Source organism: Panicum virgatum, chromosome 1K (genome assembly GCF_016808335.1).
Source record: "Panicum virgatum strain AP13 chromosome 1K, P.virgatum_v5, whole genome shotgun sequence".
In the NCBI taxonomy this organism is placed as follows: domain Eukaryota; kingdom Viridiplantae; phylum Streptophyta; class Magnoliopsida; order Poales; family Poaceae; genus Panicum; species Panicum virgatum.
In genome coordinates, this window is record NC_053136.1 from 54,076,483 (window position 1) to 54,091,009 (window position 14,527).

The following is a 14,527-nucleotide window of genomic DNA, read 5'->3' on the forward strand; positions in this document are numbered from 1 at the left end:
CTTCATCGTTCCGCCGGCTGCCGCCCCTCCTCCACGCCCTCCTTGCCCCGTCCTTGTCGCTGCCGCCCTTGGCGCGCCCACGCGTGTCGCCATGGCTGCTGCGCCCGGGCAGCCCGAGGGCGTCGACAGCCTGGCGACGCCGCCTGGTGTGCCCGCGCCTACCCCGGCAGAGGGCGGCGGCAGCCTGGAACCAGGCCGGACGTGGACCCCAACAGAGTACATGCTGGGCATGCAAGTGTGGTTAACTCCCAACGCTGGTTGTTGGCAGGGCCGTACCGGCAAATTCGAGGGCCCTGTGCGAAACAATGGACTTGGTCCTAGTGACCTAGTGTAGGATCACGAATACCAAGCGATAGCAGCCGGCAAGTGTGATAAGCGCGATGTGCTGTGTGAAAGCATAAATGTTAGAAGTCACACGTGTGACTGGCAATTAAATCATCACAAAAGGTCTAATAACTATTTTTTTGTTCCAGAATAATTTCTTTTATTGCTGGAACAATTGTTATTGTTTGAGCAACAAAATTTTTTTTCCAAAAAAAATTGTTTTAGCAACAAAGCATTGAGGGGCCTGGTTTATTAGGCCGATTTTAGGTTCAAAATATGGAATCCTGGAGAGGTTGTGGTGCTGTGATAGGTCCACTCGAGATCACACATCTGACCCCGAGTAGCACCATGTAAAAGGAAGTGATAAGTGATACGCCTACAATGATTTATCTTTTATGAGCAATTTGGGCCATATTTTGCTACAAATTGGATTAATAATTAACTAAATTAAAGTATTTACATGACTATATCTAATGTATATCTAATATTTTGGGGGCCCTTCAAATTCGGGGGCCCTGTGCGGTCGCACGGTCCGCACGTGCTTAGATACGGGCCTGGTTGTTGGTCACGATTGATTGGCATTGGATTTTTCCAGTATTTGTGAATCATAAGTCTGCCCAGGCACGATTGACTGGCATTGGGTCGTTACTCGTTACTCTTGTTGGTCGCGATTGATTGGCGGACGACCAGCCAGCCTGCCCAGGCCGGCGGCAGCCAGACTATGGCGGCCAGGCGACAGGATCGCCGAGTGCTCAGCGAACGGACGTGAGATGCAACAGAAAAGATGAAGGGCAAGAAGGTCCTTTCACCCTGCCAAATATCTGAAAACAAAAGAGAAAAGAGGAAAAATATCTCAAATAGCAGTATAATCAAGAGACATTTGTTTGAAGTCCCAATTTTACGATGAATGTTTGGAATGGTAAATATGTGAAGCGCAACGATTGGAGTCCTGAAACTGCAATTTTCTAGCGCAGGGCTAGGGCTAGTCGCGTGGCGGGGAGCATTGGGGATTCGAAATCGGGAAGACAACGGCGCGTGCTCGGCTGTGCTAGGCCTAGGTGGCGGTCGTAACTGACTGTGAGAGCTGAGGGACCGCCTCCGATACTCAGGCCCTGTTTGGATCTCAACTTTTTTCAGAAGTCCCTATCACATCAAAAGGAATCTTACTATTTTATAGTATTAAATAAAATCTGTTTATAAATGTTTTTTGCAGCTGAGTGCTTTTTCGCGAGACGAATCTAATGAGCCTAATTAATTCATAATTTGCTACAGTGATGCTACAGTAACCATTCGCTAATCATGGATTAAGATACCTCATTAGATTCGTCTCGCAGTTTAGCCCCAGGGTTCTGCAGTTAGTTTTATAATTAACATTTATTTAATACTTCTAAATACTAAAAAGTCCATGAGACTTTTTTTTAAGTCCCTATTCCATAACACCCCCTCAGATCTGAAGCCGTCTGAGGACAATCCAGCGGCTAATGTTTGTTGCGAAGGAACCGGATGGCTCATGGACCATGGATGCAGATGCAGGTCTCGTAATTTATTCCGGTTTATTTATTCTTTCACATAATAATACTGTAAAATCAGCCGACTTTTTATTACCAACCGAACAGAGGGAATCTCTGGTCAAGTGCTACATCAGCTTAGTGCTGAATGTCACTACCTGTAATTGTGGAACACTGCGTGCATCCATCAGGAGAATGTTTGTGTTGGAATGCTAATCGAAGATTTCTTTCTTTAGATCGATAAATGCCACATAGGTACAGTTGCCTATACATGCCACAGATATGTGAGTCATCCTCACCTCACACTGTACTTCCTCTCGCATGCAGTAACCAACTCAACTTTACAACCGTACATGTTTGTAACTGACCAACTCTCGCATGTAGTAACCTACTAAACTTCAACAACTGACCTGAACGGGAAAAACTATTCTTTTACTAAGGAAATTTTGGAGAGTAAAATAAGCTGTTTGCAAATGGATATGCTCTTAGGACAGTGCAAATCCCAAACTGCCCAGTTTTACAGTCGAGATGGTGTTTTTCACCAGGTTATTCTTTTGCATTGACACACAACGAAACACTACAAATTAAATTAAGCTTGTTTCTTTCTCTTCAAAAGAAATCAGGATACAACAACAGATTACAGATATGATACAATACAACAATGCATGGTGCCTTATCATGCGCTGGCCATGACTTGACCATGGCATGACAAAAGGCCAGCGAACATGCATCCTCGCTGCAGTCGACCCAGTTCTAAGAATCTAGGGCGCGCTGCTCCTGAACTGTACACAATCTAACGATCTAAGAATGCAACCCTGGTACAAAATGTTAAGTGAGCAATCAGAGGCGATATCAGAAAATGAAATGCTGTATAGAGCAGAATATGATGCCAGTAAACATCAAGGAATTGGTGCCCTAAAGAAAGCATTATGGAAACGGTATTTCTAGTGTTACCTGATTGACATGGGAAATATCATTGCTCCCCGTTGATCATAAGAGAATGATATGGAACTTTGTTTATTTCCAGAATGGTTGACTGGTCCTGGATGAGCGGTTGTTTCCATGGCTCTCCATCCATTTGAACATATGCTCGATTCCACTGGCCACCCCTCATTTCAAACTTGATAGCCGCGGCCTGATAGCAGGAGATGGATTTGGATCATTGTACGTAGCAAAAGAAGCATAAGAAAACATTCAGAACATGGACCAAGAATCAAGATCAGTCTACCACAGTACCACTGCTCAAAAAGATCAATTGAAGTAACCATGCAAGCTTCTTGATTAAAAAAACCTTAGCCAACCAAAAAAATTGTGGCTAGCAAAAGATTGCAGCATCAAGTGTGCCTTGTAGAAAAACTACTGATTACAACAAAGCCTGTTGTATTCATTCAGATTATCTTTTGCAGACAGGTAATGCAAAAAACAAGGCAACATAAAGTAAGTACCTGGGCAATGTGCTTTGCTTTTATAAGCTCAGCCATTACAAATGAAGCATGCCAACCTTCTTTCAGACCAAATATTTCAAGCAAACCGTCATCTGAATGAGCTTCAACAAAACCTCTCTGCAAAACCGGTATTGAGTACCAACATTATGTTCTCAGTTCTCATGTGCATACAAGAAACAAAACCATGTAAAACCCCACCATATACTCCTTGATTCTAACAACTTCTTATTCTCAGTACAACAATAGTTCTGGAACATATACTTATAAGTCATGCAATGTTGGCCCATTTTTATAAACTTTTGCAACATCAAATGCATTTATCCCAGTCCTCAAAGAGTGTATTCAGGAACAAAAGGTAGAATTGCGAAATCATATGTGATTCACATGAACATGCAATAACTAACCTTTTCAAGATATTCAGGTTTAAGATCACCCCATGGATGCCTTCCACTGCCATAGTTGTATAAATTCAGGACAACTAGGGATCTAACGCTGCATTATCAGGGAAACAGGTGTAAGCGCAAATCCGGAATTTACACACCAGCAAACAGTTTAGACAACAATTCTCCATGAGACGAGCTCATCTAGCAGATAAGCAGATAAGCTTTCCAGGCTTTACAATAGTATCCAAATACACGTCCAAAAGGTTCCATTGGAAATCCTATGCATCTAACATATTACAATAGTATATTTAGAGACTGATCCCGCATGGACATCCAATACATCTTTTAATATGTCTATGTTTATAAAGGTAAGGGGCAAATAACAGGATGAGTTGCTAAGGCATTCAAATTTAAATTAATTGACTACAATCTTCTAACAAAATATGTCTTAGTTCAAAAATGATGTGAACTATAGGTAAAAGAATCCCAATTAATCATCTTTGAATAATATAGCTCTGGCTATTCCCCTGTAGTTGTTAACTGAGATGTCGAACCTTTGTGCCTATTAAATCAATGCCAATTTATATATTGGGCATTTGCAATTAAAAAAATTGTGAGACATATTGATGCAAGTGTCTGTTAATAGCTGTAGCATGTTTAATGTAAAAGAAATCAACAACTTGCCTTGAAGGCATTTGAACTTGCTCCCACTCAGAACAATTAACCTTTTTAATATAAAGTCGCAAAATGTTCTTAAGCCCCCTGCATCAACAAATTATTACATGAGCATGAAAATTTTTGGCATCTTAGAAAAGGAAGAAGTGTGTTATCACAGCCTGATTGCAACTTAATACATGAACAATCAAATATGGAGATAAAATGCAAAATATGAGATTCATTTCATTGCACCAAATTTAGTATACCATGGGCATCAACCTTGTACTACATACTCAGATGTCACTAAGAAATTATTTTATTCTGCAGGGCCACATATATTTCTAAAGCACAATAAATCATGGAAAAACAGTGGCATCTAAAATATAACTTCGAATCGATTATATTATAGCATCTGAATCGGTCAGAGTAAAGTAAATACTTAATACTTTAAACATTCAGAACACATTAGAGTTCATGTAAAGTAGATCATTTACCTTAGCTGAGGACTTGCTGTACAAGGTGTGCAGAACCACCCCTGAGTGCAGCTATATCCAGCATAAATCAACTGCATAGGGTGGAAAACAAAGATCATCATCAGAACACTTATATGTCAGTCATCTACATCAGACATGATTTTGAGATACCAAATCACTATGCTACAGAAAATGAAGTAGAAAAAACTGCATATGGATAGGAGCTTATTTCCTTCTTCAAAAGTTATATAGTCTTGAAGAACTTGCAGCAATCACACCCAGCTCATCCAACAGATATATATCAAGATACACATAATGATATTATGCCCAGAACATACTGTGATGTGGGGATTCACAATTTCCTTTTCTTTTGTGACATTACACGATATAGTCATGACAATAATGACCTGATGACAAAACAGGCAACTGATAAAGTATTTCTAACCAGTAGTCTGAATGGAAGGGTATATACCTCTCACTTATTGAAAAAAAAATGCTAACTATGTGGTTCCAAAGAAATGAGCTCACAAATAGCCACAATTCACGCATCATAATGATGCCAAACATAGCAGAGTATTTTAATCTAAGTCACCAATATATATTACACCATTAGAGGGTTTTATTGGCACCTTATTTGCAACTGGTCCTTGTGCAAGATATGGCTTTTCATCACGAAGATGGTGGAAACCATATGCAACCTGAGCATCCATCCCTGTTCAAAGTATACCGCAAACTTAGCAATGACCACAAACCGTAATGATTAAATAATAAACATATTTCAAATTCCATTTATAGTCACACAGCCTAACTGCCTAAGTTCAAGTTTATCTACAGCAAACCATTGAAGTATTCGTTTTTTATCATCAATTGTCTCTCTTGAAATAATCATCATTCTTAGTGCATGATAAATAACAGTCTTAACAAAGAGAAAGAATTTTGATTAAGCAACAAACGAAATACCAATGCTAAGGTAGTTGTAGAATACTCCTTTATAGCAGGAAGCCTTTTCAGATAACTCAGTGCCATTCGCCTGCACCATAATAGATTAGCCTTTTAATAAATCGAAACGACCAAACACATTGTAACACACTCTACAAAACAACAACAACAACAACAACAACAACATAGCCTTTTTTCCCAAGCAAGTTGGGGTAGGCTAGAGATGAAACCCGAAAGAAATAAGTTCAAGGTTCAGGCACATTGATAGCTATTCTCCAAGCGCTCCTATCCAAAGCTATCTCTTTAGAGATATTCCAATCCTTAAGGTCTCTTTTAACCAACTCATCCCACGTCAGTTTAGGTCTACCTCTACCCCTCTTTACATTATCGACCCGCTCAAGAACCCCATTACGCACCGGCGCCTCAGGAGGCCTTCGTTGGACATGTCCAAACCATCTCAGCCGATACTGAGTAAGTTTCTCCTCAATTGGTGCCACCCCGACCCTATCCCGAATAACTTCGTTCCGGACTCTATCTCTCCTTGTGTGCCCGCAAAACCACCGCAACATCTGCATCTCTGCTACACTCAGTTGCTGCACATGTCGCCTTTTTGTAGGCCAACATTCAGCACCGTATAACATCGCCGGACGAATTGCTGTCCTATAGAATTTGACTTTTAGCTTTTGTGGCACCCTCTTGTCACAAAGGATGCCAGAAGCTTGCCGCCATTTCAACCAGCCAGCTGAAATTCTATGCCTAACATCTTCATCAATGTCGCCATCCTTTTGTAGCACCGATCCTAAATACCGAAAAATATCCTTCTGAACCACCACTTGCCCATCTAAACTAACGTCTCCCCCCTCATGCCTAGTCACGCTGAAATCGCACATCATGTACTCGGTCTTGGTCCTACTAAGTTTGAATCCTTTCGACTCTAACGTGCGTCTCCACAGCTCTAGCTTTCTATTAACCCCTGCCCTACTCTCGTCAACTAGCACCACATCATCAGCAAAGAGCATACACCAAGGGATCTCACCTTGTATATCCCTTGTGACCTCATCCATCACTAAAGCAAATAAATAAGGGCTCAATGCTGACCCCTGGTGTAGGCCTATGTTAATAGGAAAGTCAGTGGTGTTGCCATCACATGTTCGGACAAACGTCGTCGCATCCTTATACATATCCTTAATGAGGGTAATGTATTTAGTTGGGACTTTGTGCTTCTCCAAAGCCCACCACATGACATTTCTCGGTACCTTGTCATATGCCTTCTCAAGGTCAATGAAGACCATGTGCAAGTCCTTCTTCTGCTCCCTATATCTCTCCATCAATTGTCGTATTAAGAAAATCGCCTCCATGGTTGACCTTCCAGGCATGAACCCAAATTGGTTTTGGGTAACACTTGTCACTCTTCTTAGGCGATGCTCGATAACCCTCTCCCAAAGCTTCATCGTATGGCTCATCAGCTTAATTCTACGGTAGTTAGTACAACTTTGAACATCGCCCTTGTTTTTGAAGATAGGTACTAATATACTTCTCCTCCACTCTTCAGGCATCTTGTTTGACCGAAAAATGAGATTAAAAAGCTTAGTTAACCATACTATTGCTCTATCTCCTAGGCATCTCCACACCTCAATGGGAATATCATCAGGGCCCATCGCTTTACCTCTCTTCATCCTCTTCAAAGCCTCCCCGATCTCTGCCTCCTGAATTCTCCTCACAAAACGTCTGTTGGTATCGTCAAAAGAGTCATCTAACTCAAGGGTAGGGCTCTCACTCTCCCCATTAAACAACTTGTCGAAGTACTCTCTCCATCTATCCATGATCTCCTCATCCTTCACTAGCAGTCGATCTGTCCCATCCTTAATGCATTTGATTTGGTTGATGTCCCTTGTCTTCCGCTCGCGGATCCTAGCCATCCTATAAATGTCCTTCTCCCTTTCTTTCGTGCCTAGCCGCTGATACAGGTCATCATACGTCTTACCCTTTGCTACACTCACAGCTCGCTTTGCAACCCTCTTCGCTAATTTATAACCCTCGATGTTGGCTGCACTCTTGTCAAGATGGAGGCGTTTGAAACACTCCTTCTCCTTAATAGCCCTTTGCACCTCGTCGTTCCACCACCAGGTGTCTTTCCCCTCCTGTTTGCCTCCCCTACTCACGCCAAACACCTCTGAGGCCACCTTCCGAACACATGTTGCCATCTTTAGCCACATGTCATCTGCGTCTTCTCCTTCTTTCCAAGGCCGCCCCTCACCTAGCATCCTTTTCTTAAACGCTTGTGCCGCTTCCCCTCTAAGCTTCCACCACTTTGTTCTCGCAATCTTGGTGTAACACACTCTACAAAATCCATTCTTTTGTGCCTTTTCAACATGCAACCAGATCGTTTTCTGTTACCATCTTGTTGTAACATAACTGCTCTTTTTTTCTGTTCTCACATGCTATCTTATTCTTAACAATACTTTTCTGTTATCATTTGCAGTCTTATTAAACGTAAGATATAACTAAACTCAACAAGAGCAAGGGGTTTGGAGTTAATAATAATGAGAGAATAATGCATATATACGAGTTATGCTTAAGTCAAGCATATAAATCCAGGTGGGTTCATAGTCAAAACCTGGCTGATCTCCAATCGATCTGCAGGTTCCACTTTCTTAAGCGAATATGGCGACTCTTTTATTTCTCCTTCTGGCATCTGAATTACAGTTTGCCAACTGCATGGGCAATAACTGATGTTATGAGTGTAGAAACAGATGAAATGCCTACAAATGTAACAGATTTTGTAGAGCAGATACCATAATTTGATGCTACAAACAAACCATAACAATGAGTGATAGCCATTAATATCTTGATACGTTATTCTGCCCATCCAGATTAAGTAGCCATCTCATGTACTAATAGATCAAGTATGACAAAGATTTGCACTAGTACATTGAAATATAGTAGAATAATTCTCTCTATGATAGAATTTGCTTCACACTATTGGCTAATTTATAGAAGATATGTAGGTGGAATAGAAGACAAACTACCCCACAACATTATCTTTTCTCTTCTAGATAAGCAACTAACATAAATGGAACTTGAATGAGTGTATGATGTCAAAAACTAATTAACAGTGATATCAAGATTTTAAGAACAAAAGGACCTGTCAAGACGGCAAATGGGACCAGTGGCAGCCTTGCTGAGATAACGCTTTACAGCTGAGCGCCAACCAAAGGGAAAAGACCCACCCTGTGCATGAGCTAATTAGCTGTTTTGGTTGGAAAACAAATGATCTAAAAAGGGCAAGTATCACAGATATAGGTTATTACCCATCCAAATGATCTAGCAAGATCATTTCCCGTACCAAGTGGAATGATTCCTGTGGGTGGAACTGGTTCCCTTTTCATCTTATAAAGATCTGAGAGACAACCAAGCATCCAACCAACTGTGCCATCACCTCCAGCAACCTGCCAGAAAATATTAGTGCAATGATGTTACACAAAGTAGTTGGAAGATGGCGAATAACCAACACCACAAAATTTGGTTAGTGAAGAGGAAAACACAGGGAGGCCCTAATAAGCTGAGAAAGGAACAGCCTTGCATAAAGTAGCAGATAGGAAAAAGAAAATCGGATAAGCAGATAACTCCTTTTTTTAGGAAAATATCGTAGGGGAGAGCCCTACTTTGGTACTATTAATACGGGTGAAGAAAGGGGGGAAACTATACAAATGTGATGTCCTTACTTAAGGCATCGAACACATACCACAATCCTTATTTTTTCACGAGCAGCTTTCGCGCAGTTATCACCTTGGTCAGCTAACCTTTCCAAACAACTCAAACCATAGTGAACAAAATCTGAAGGCTTCACAACAGAAAGATCGAAGACCTGAAAAGTCATTGCATCAGTAAATTGTCTTCTCAAAAAAAAAATGAATATGATGCGAGTGTATAACATGATCAAACAGTGATAGTCCCAAAATATTTCAGAGTCACAAGAATGTCAAATTCCATAGACTTGCATACATTTTTCAACCCTCAGGTTCATCATTTTTAGTGCTCTTATAGTAATATAATGCTTAGTTACATCAGTACCCAATAAATTAAGGTCAAGTTCCACAGGATTGGAACCCCATCAAAGCAGTGCTGAAATCGGTATCAACTAATGGCATAGGTTTTCTCACAGTGGAATGTCAAGCTAAAGAATGAAAGGCAGTCCCACTCTCGTCACTCTAGATTCTACCACCCTTGAATTATCGTGGGCGTTTAAACCCCCCCCAACCCCAACCCCCCCCCAGGGGCGGAGCCAGGAATTTGTTTTTTTCATTATTAGGGGGGCCAACCATGCTAATTTATATAAAAATTTAATCAAAATTCAAATTTTCAATGTAAATTTGGGAGCCATAGGGGCAGCCCCCCCCCCCCCCCCCTACGCCCCTGCCCCCACCCCACCCACCCACCACACACACACACACACACAAAACTCGGAAGGATGATGAACTCTATTTAGATACTCCATCCCTTCCCTACCTGCTACCAACCAAATTGAATATATTCATCTACTGTGATTCCGATCTGAGGCCATGTGAAGAAGCGAGACACAAAATGCTAGAGCGTTCCCAACACCCAGCGGTAAGCATTTATTATGCATATAGCATCCAACACTGATGTTCTGTCTCCACAGCTTGTTATGCAAAGGATCCCGCTTCATGTATCTGCCTTCGAGTATCAATGGGAAATCCGCAAAAAGTTAGTGTACTGCTGCTGATAGTCGATTCCGCACTTAAAGTCTGAGAGAGCGAGCCAGCCTAACGTCACGCAGATCGCATGACGCAGGGCGCTCATTCTCTCCTCGACGGTACAAACGAACCACGAGCGTTACCCAGCGAAGCAGATTCCGCTAAGTATGTCTATGGGGTTCAAATTTCGCTGCCAATTCAACGCAAAGCTCATAAAAACAATCACTCGCAAGCTGCAAAAATCAAACCAGAGCGTTGCAAACTGGGGAATAAACCGGGAGCGAAATTCGGGAAGCAGAGTTGCACGCGCGCCGAGCGAATCGCGATGCCGTCACCCACCTGCTCCTCGGTGATGAGCTCGTGCAGCCGCACCTTGAGCTCGGGCCCGTGGCGCCCGCCGCTCCGCGAGTTGACGAACACGACCAGGGGCGCCACTGTTGGCCCCTCCTCCTTCTCCCCATCCCCCGCCCCCTCCTTCGCCGCCGACGCCGCCGCCACGCCGGCGGCCTCGTCCTTGGCCGCGACTGCCGCCGCGACAGCGCGGCGGAGGTGGAGCGGCATGACGACCTGCCTCCGCAGCTCGGCCTTGTCCACCTCCTTCCCCCATATCCCGCACGCGCGCACCGACTCCCAGATCGACACCCGCGCCGACGGCGCCGTCGACGGCGACCTCCGCACGGCGCCGTTGCCGTTGCCGGCGGCGGCCGACACCTCCCCCGCTCGCTCCATGGCTACGGCTCCCCGCTCCGCTCCGAGGACAGGCACAGCTCAGCAGAGCACCGAACTTTTTTTTTCCTCCCCCCCTCGTGCTTGCTTGGTCTGGTGAGCTGATGGAATTGGGGAAAGAGATTTGATGTGGACTTTATTGGTGGGCGGGCGCGAGGTTTTACGAACGGAAGAATAGTCAGGCCAGGTGGTGGGGCTTTTGACTGGTGCTTCTGCTGGCGCGCTCTCTTCCTTCCGCTCTCGGCAGCGGCCGGCAACCGCGTGGTCCTGTTGTGCCGCCGTCGCCTCCTCCTGCGCGTTGCGGATCATATTCCGACGTTGGATTGTCTCCGGCAGCGCGGACCCAAGATAAGCCAAGGATTGGATGCTGGACCTGCGCGTTCTAGAATTTCATTTGGATGTCCTCTCGCTGATCTATTGCTAGAGATGGTCACCTTTACGTCTTTAATTGACCAAACAACTACTAGTATTACATTGACAGCTCCAACCAAAAACACAAGCAGGGTCACTAGGTTCAACTTCATGATATGTAGGGGGTTTTTAGTCCTAACAGTGTTCTACCAAATGATTTACGAATTTCATCAAGTGGCAAACCTTGGTAAATAGGGTTAGTTGGAAATGAAATTAAGCTGACACGTTTCCATCTCCAAATCCTACATGTTTCCACTCGTTTACCATAATGGGTCTGAAAATGTACAGCTTATTACCTTATTAAAAAATATGATGTTATGTCACATACTCCATTCGCTAGTAATTAAGAATTTGGAATATGACTTGCATGTCCATAAGCCGTGAAGCCATGGTAATAAAGGAAACTCTGTTCAGGACGTGATATTTAGGCTGAAGCATGTTCAACGGACATTTGCAGTTTGACACTTTTAGGAGGAGCATATGCAAGTTACTTCGTCACTTTCACGAGGAGCATATGCAAATTCCTTTTCATCTAAATGTCCATCAACCAATTATAATATGACTATGTTACTCTAAATGAAAGAGATTAGAAAGAGTTCCCACTAGCATATTGTATCTTTTCATATTTAAACCCCCTTTTTTCTCTATAGAGAGGGTGTATAACTCTCCTACTTTATTTAAACCATTTGACCACCTGCTTTGCAGCGGCGGATCTACAGGGGGGGCTGGGGGGCTCCAGCCCCCCTAAGAGGGATTAACTACACTCAAATTACTGTAGTAAGACTCCTAAATCACCATTAAATCTTCACACAAATCAACATTTCTATTATTTCAGCCCCCCTTTCCTCCAATCCTGCATCCGCCACTGCTGCTTTGATATAGTGGAATGAACGCCTTTGAATTTGGAAACCAATCATCTATCTTACGGTTGGAATCTCTTCCTATATTCTCATTTTTCTCGTGTCGTGTTCGTGTGTGCACCTAACCATATGCATATGCGTTTCTTTGGCACACTGGCTTTTCCTAGCTGTTTGTCATGTGTAACGGGTGGCAGAATGTGGCCGGTACCCAAGCAACGCAGCTAACGCGCTTTCCCTCGCTTTATTCCAGTGTGTTTTGTTCCTTTCCAAAAAAAAAATCCAATGCGGTGTCCCCGGTGGCGTCAAGCGCACAGTTGGTCGCTGCTGAATACTCGCAGTAATCGCAGCCCTCCATCTGCCTACGGCCAGCTACCACGCACGCTAGATGCCATGCGGGCCCGGGCTCGCTGGGGCCCATCCGTCATGTGGGCGCGTAAACGAGTAGAGGGTTCGGAAACTCAACGGCCGAACGGGAGCGTGGCCGCGCGGAGACGGCAGCGGCACGGGCGCGCCGCCACGGGCCCGAGAGGGTCCTCTCCGTTGTCTGGCCTTCCTGCTGATAGCCAAGACCAAACGGCAGTTGCACGGTGGGAAGTGGGAACCAACCCAAGCAAGTGATCTCCCATCCTGCACGTATGCGCTGGTGTTGCTTGCTCTCGTGCAACGACGCAGAACACATGCAGCAGACGAGACGGCGATGCTTTCCTTTGCCAGGCAAGCGTATGCTTACCCGGCTGGTTGTTGTCAACCTGTCCCGTACTCCCGTGGAACTGGTACCAGAATGTGGTTCGCGCCCAAGCCATGATGATGCTGATGCAGCGCTGCCTCGCTTTATTCAGGCCATGTTTGGTTGGAGGGTGGAAAAATTTTGATGAGAGAGAAACGATGCTTTGACTACTAATTAGGGGTATTAAATAAAGTCTAATTACAAAATTACCTCCACAACTGTGGTACTGTAGCAGTTGCTCTAGTTAATGAGGTCTTTGACCGCATGATTAGAGGATGATTGAGCTCGGTTACTGTAGCACCACTGTAGCCAATCATGATGAAACTTGGCTCATTAGATTCGTCTCGAAAAGTTACACCCATTCCTAAAAAGGTTTTGCAAATAAATTTCGTTTAGTACTTTATGCATGGATTCGTCTTTTAGTGCAAAAGTTTTCGTGGAATCATCCAAACATGGCATCAGTGCCCGACCAGTGCCGTCAAGTGCACGGTTGGCGGCAGGATCCAGCCACCAACGACCCCAGGCCGGCTACGGGGCCCACCTGTCATGTAAGCGAGCGGCCTTGTCGGCGCATAGACGTGACCTCTCGCCGCGGCGCGGAGGGGAGACCGGGAGAGAGTGGCCGCATGGGCTTGGCTGCGGCCGCGGTGGCGTGGGCCAGCCCGACACGCTGCCGCCGCGGCCGGCTGCCGGCAGCAAGCATCGTTGGAGCTTGGAAGCATGGAAGGCTGGAAGGAAGGGGTCTTGTTGGTTGTTTGAATTGATGGAAGGCCGGGCGGAGAAAGCGAAGCCCCGCTCCGACCGGTTTTTTCTCCTTCTAGAACTGGGCTGACAAAACTTGTGCTCCGACTTTTCAGAAAACAAACAAACTAGTACTCCGTAATCTAGAACGTTGACGGCGCCACCATTATTACCTCTACTTTGAATTGAATCTCTCTCCATCTCAATTGAATTGAATTGAACCAAGAAGCTTCAAGCCAGGTACAACGTAGCCGCCAGAATCACTTGGTCAGCAAACATTTGTTGCATGTGCCCTATACACGCAACGAAAGCCTTAACAAAATGGAAAAGAGGAGGCTCGAAAGCCTACCCCGGGGCCCATAAAAATAGGAGGCACCCTTGCCTTTTTTCTGGGCCTGATCAGGCCTATTTATTTGATTTCCTCGTTTATCTCCTCCCAGCGGAGCCACTCCAACAAAGACAGCCCATGGGCTATAGCCCAGTTAGTTACATCTATACCGGCTCGAAAGTTTTTTTTTAAAAAAAAATAAGACGGCTCGACATTGACCCGACTTTTAGGCTCGACATTGACCCGACATTGACCCAACCAACACGATCAAGACGAAACCGAAGCAC

The 14,527-nt window shown here is 44.3% G+C and overlaps 1 protein-coding gene across 1 annotated transcript; it reads right to left on the reverse strand.

Annotated features, from left to right (window-relative positions):
- Positions 1-2,286: 2,286 nt before the first annotated feature.
- LOC120644457 (diacylglycerol kinase 7-like) lies at positions 2,287-11,410 on the reverse strand. The gene is made up of 13 exons (XM_039921090.1): positions 10,787-11,410; positions 9,475-9,597; positions 9,041-9,178; positions 8,875-8,960; positions 8,347-8,443; positions 5,751-5,820; positions 5,420-5,502; positions 4,812-4,882; positions 4,345-4,422; positions 3,682-3,769; positions 3,278-3,394; positions 2,787-2,967; positions 2,287-2,647 (listed from the first exon to the last, which is right to left on the reverse strand). The coding sequence occupies exons 1-12, from the start codon at positions 11,174-11,176 to the stop codon at positions 2,806-2,808; spliced, it is 1,503 nt and encodes a 500-aa protein (XP_039777024.1). The 5' UTR covers positions 11,177-11,410; the 3' UTR covers positions 2,287-2,647; positions 2,787-2,805.
- Between the last annotated feature and the right edge of the window lie 3,117 nt (positions 11,411-14,527).

Coding starts and splice junctions, on each gene's coding strand:
- LOC120644457 (XM_039921090.1), bottom strand. CDS start 11,176: ATGGAGCGAGCGGGGGAGGTGTCGGCCGCCGCCGGCAACGGCAACGGC. Junction 5,503..5,750: donor CTACAACTACCTTAGCATTG/GTATTTCGTTTG, acceptor TACTTTGAACAG/GGATGGATGCTCAGGTTGCA. Junction 4,883..5,419: donor AAGGACCAGTTGCAAATAAG/GTGCCAATAAAA, acceptor CACCCTATGCAG/TTGATTTATGCTGGATATAG.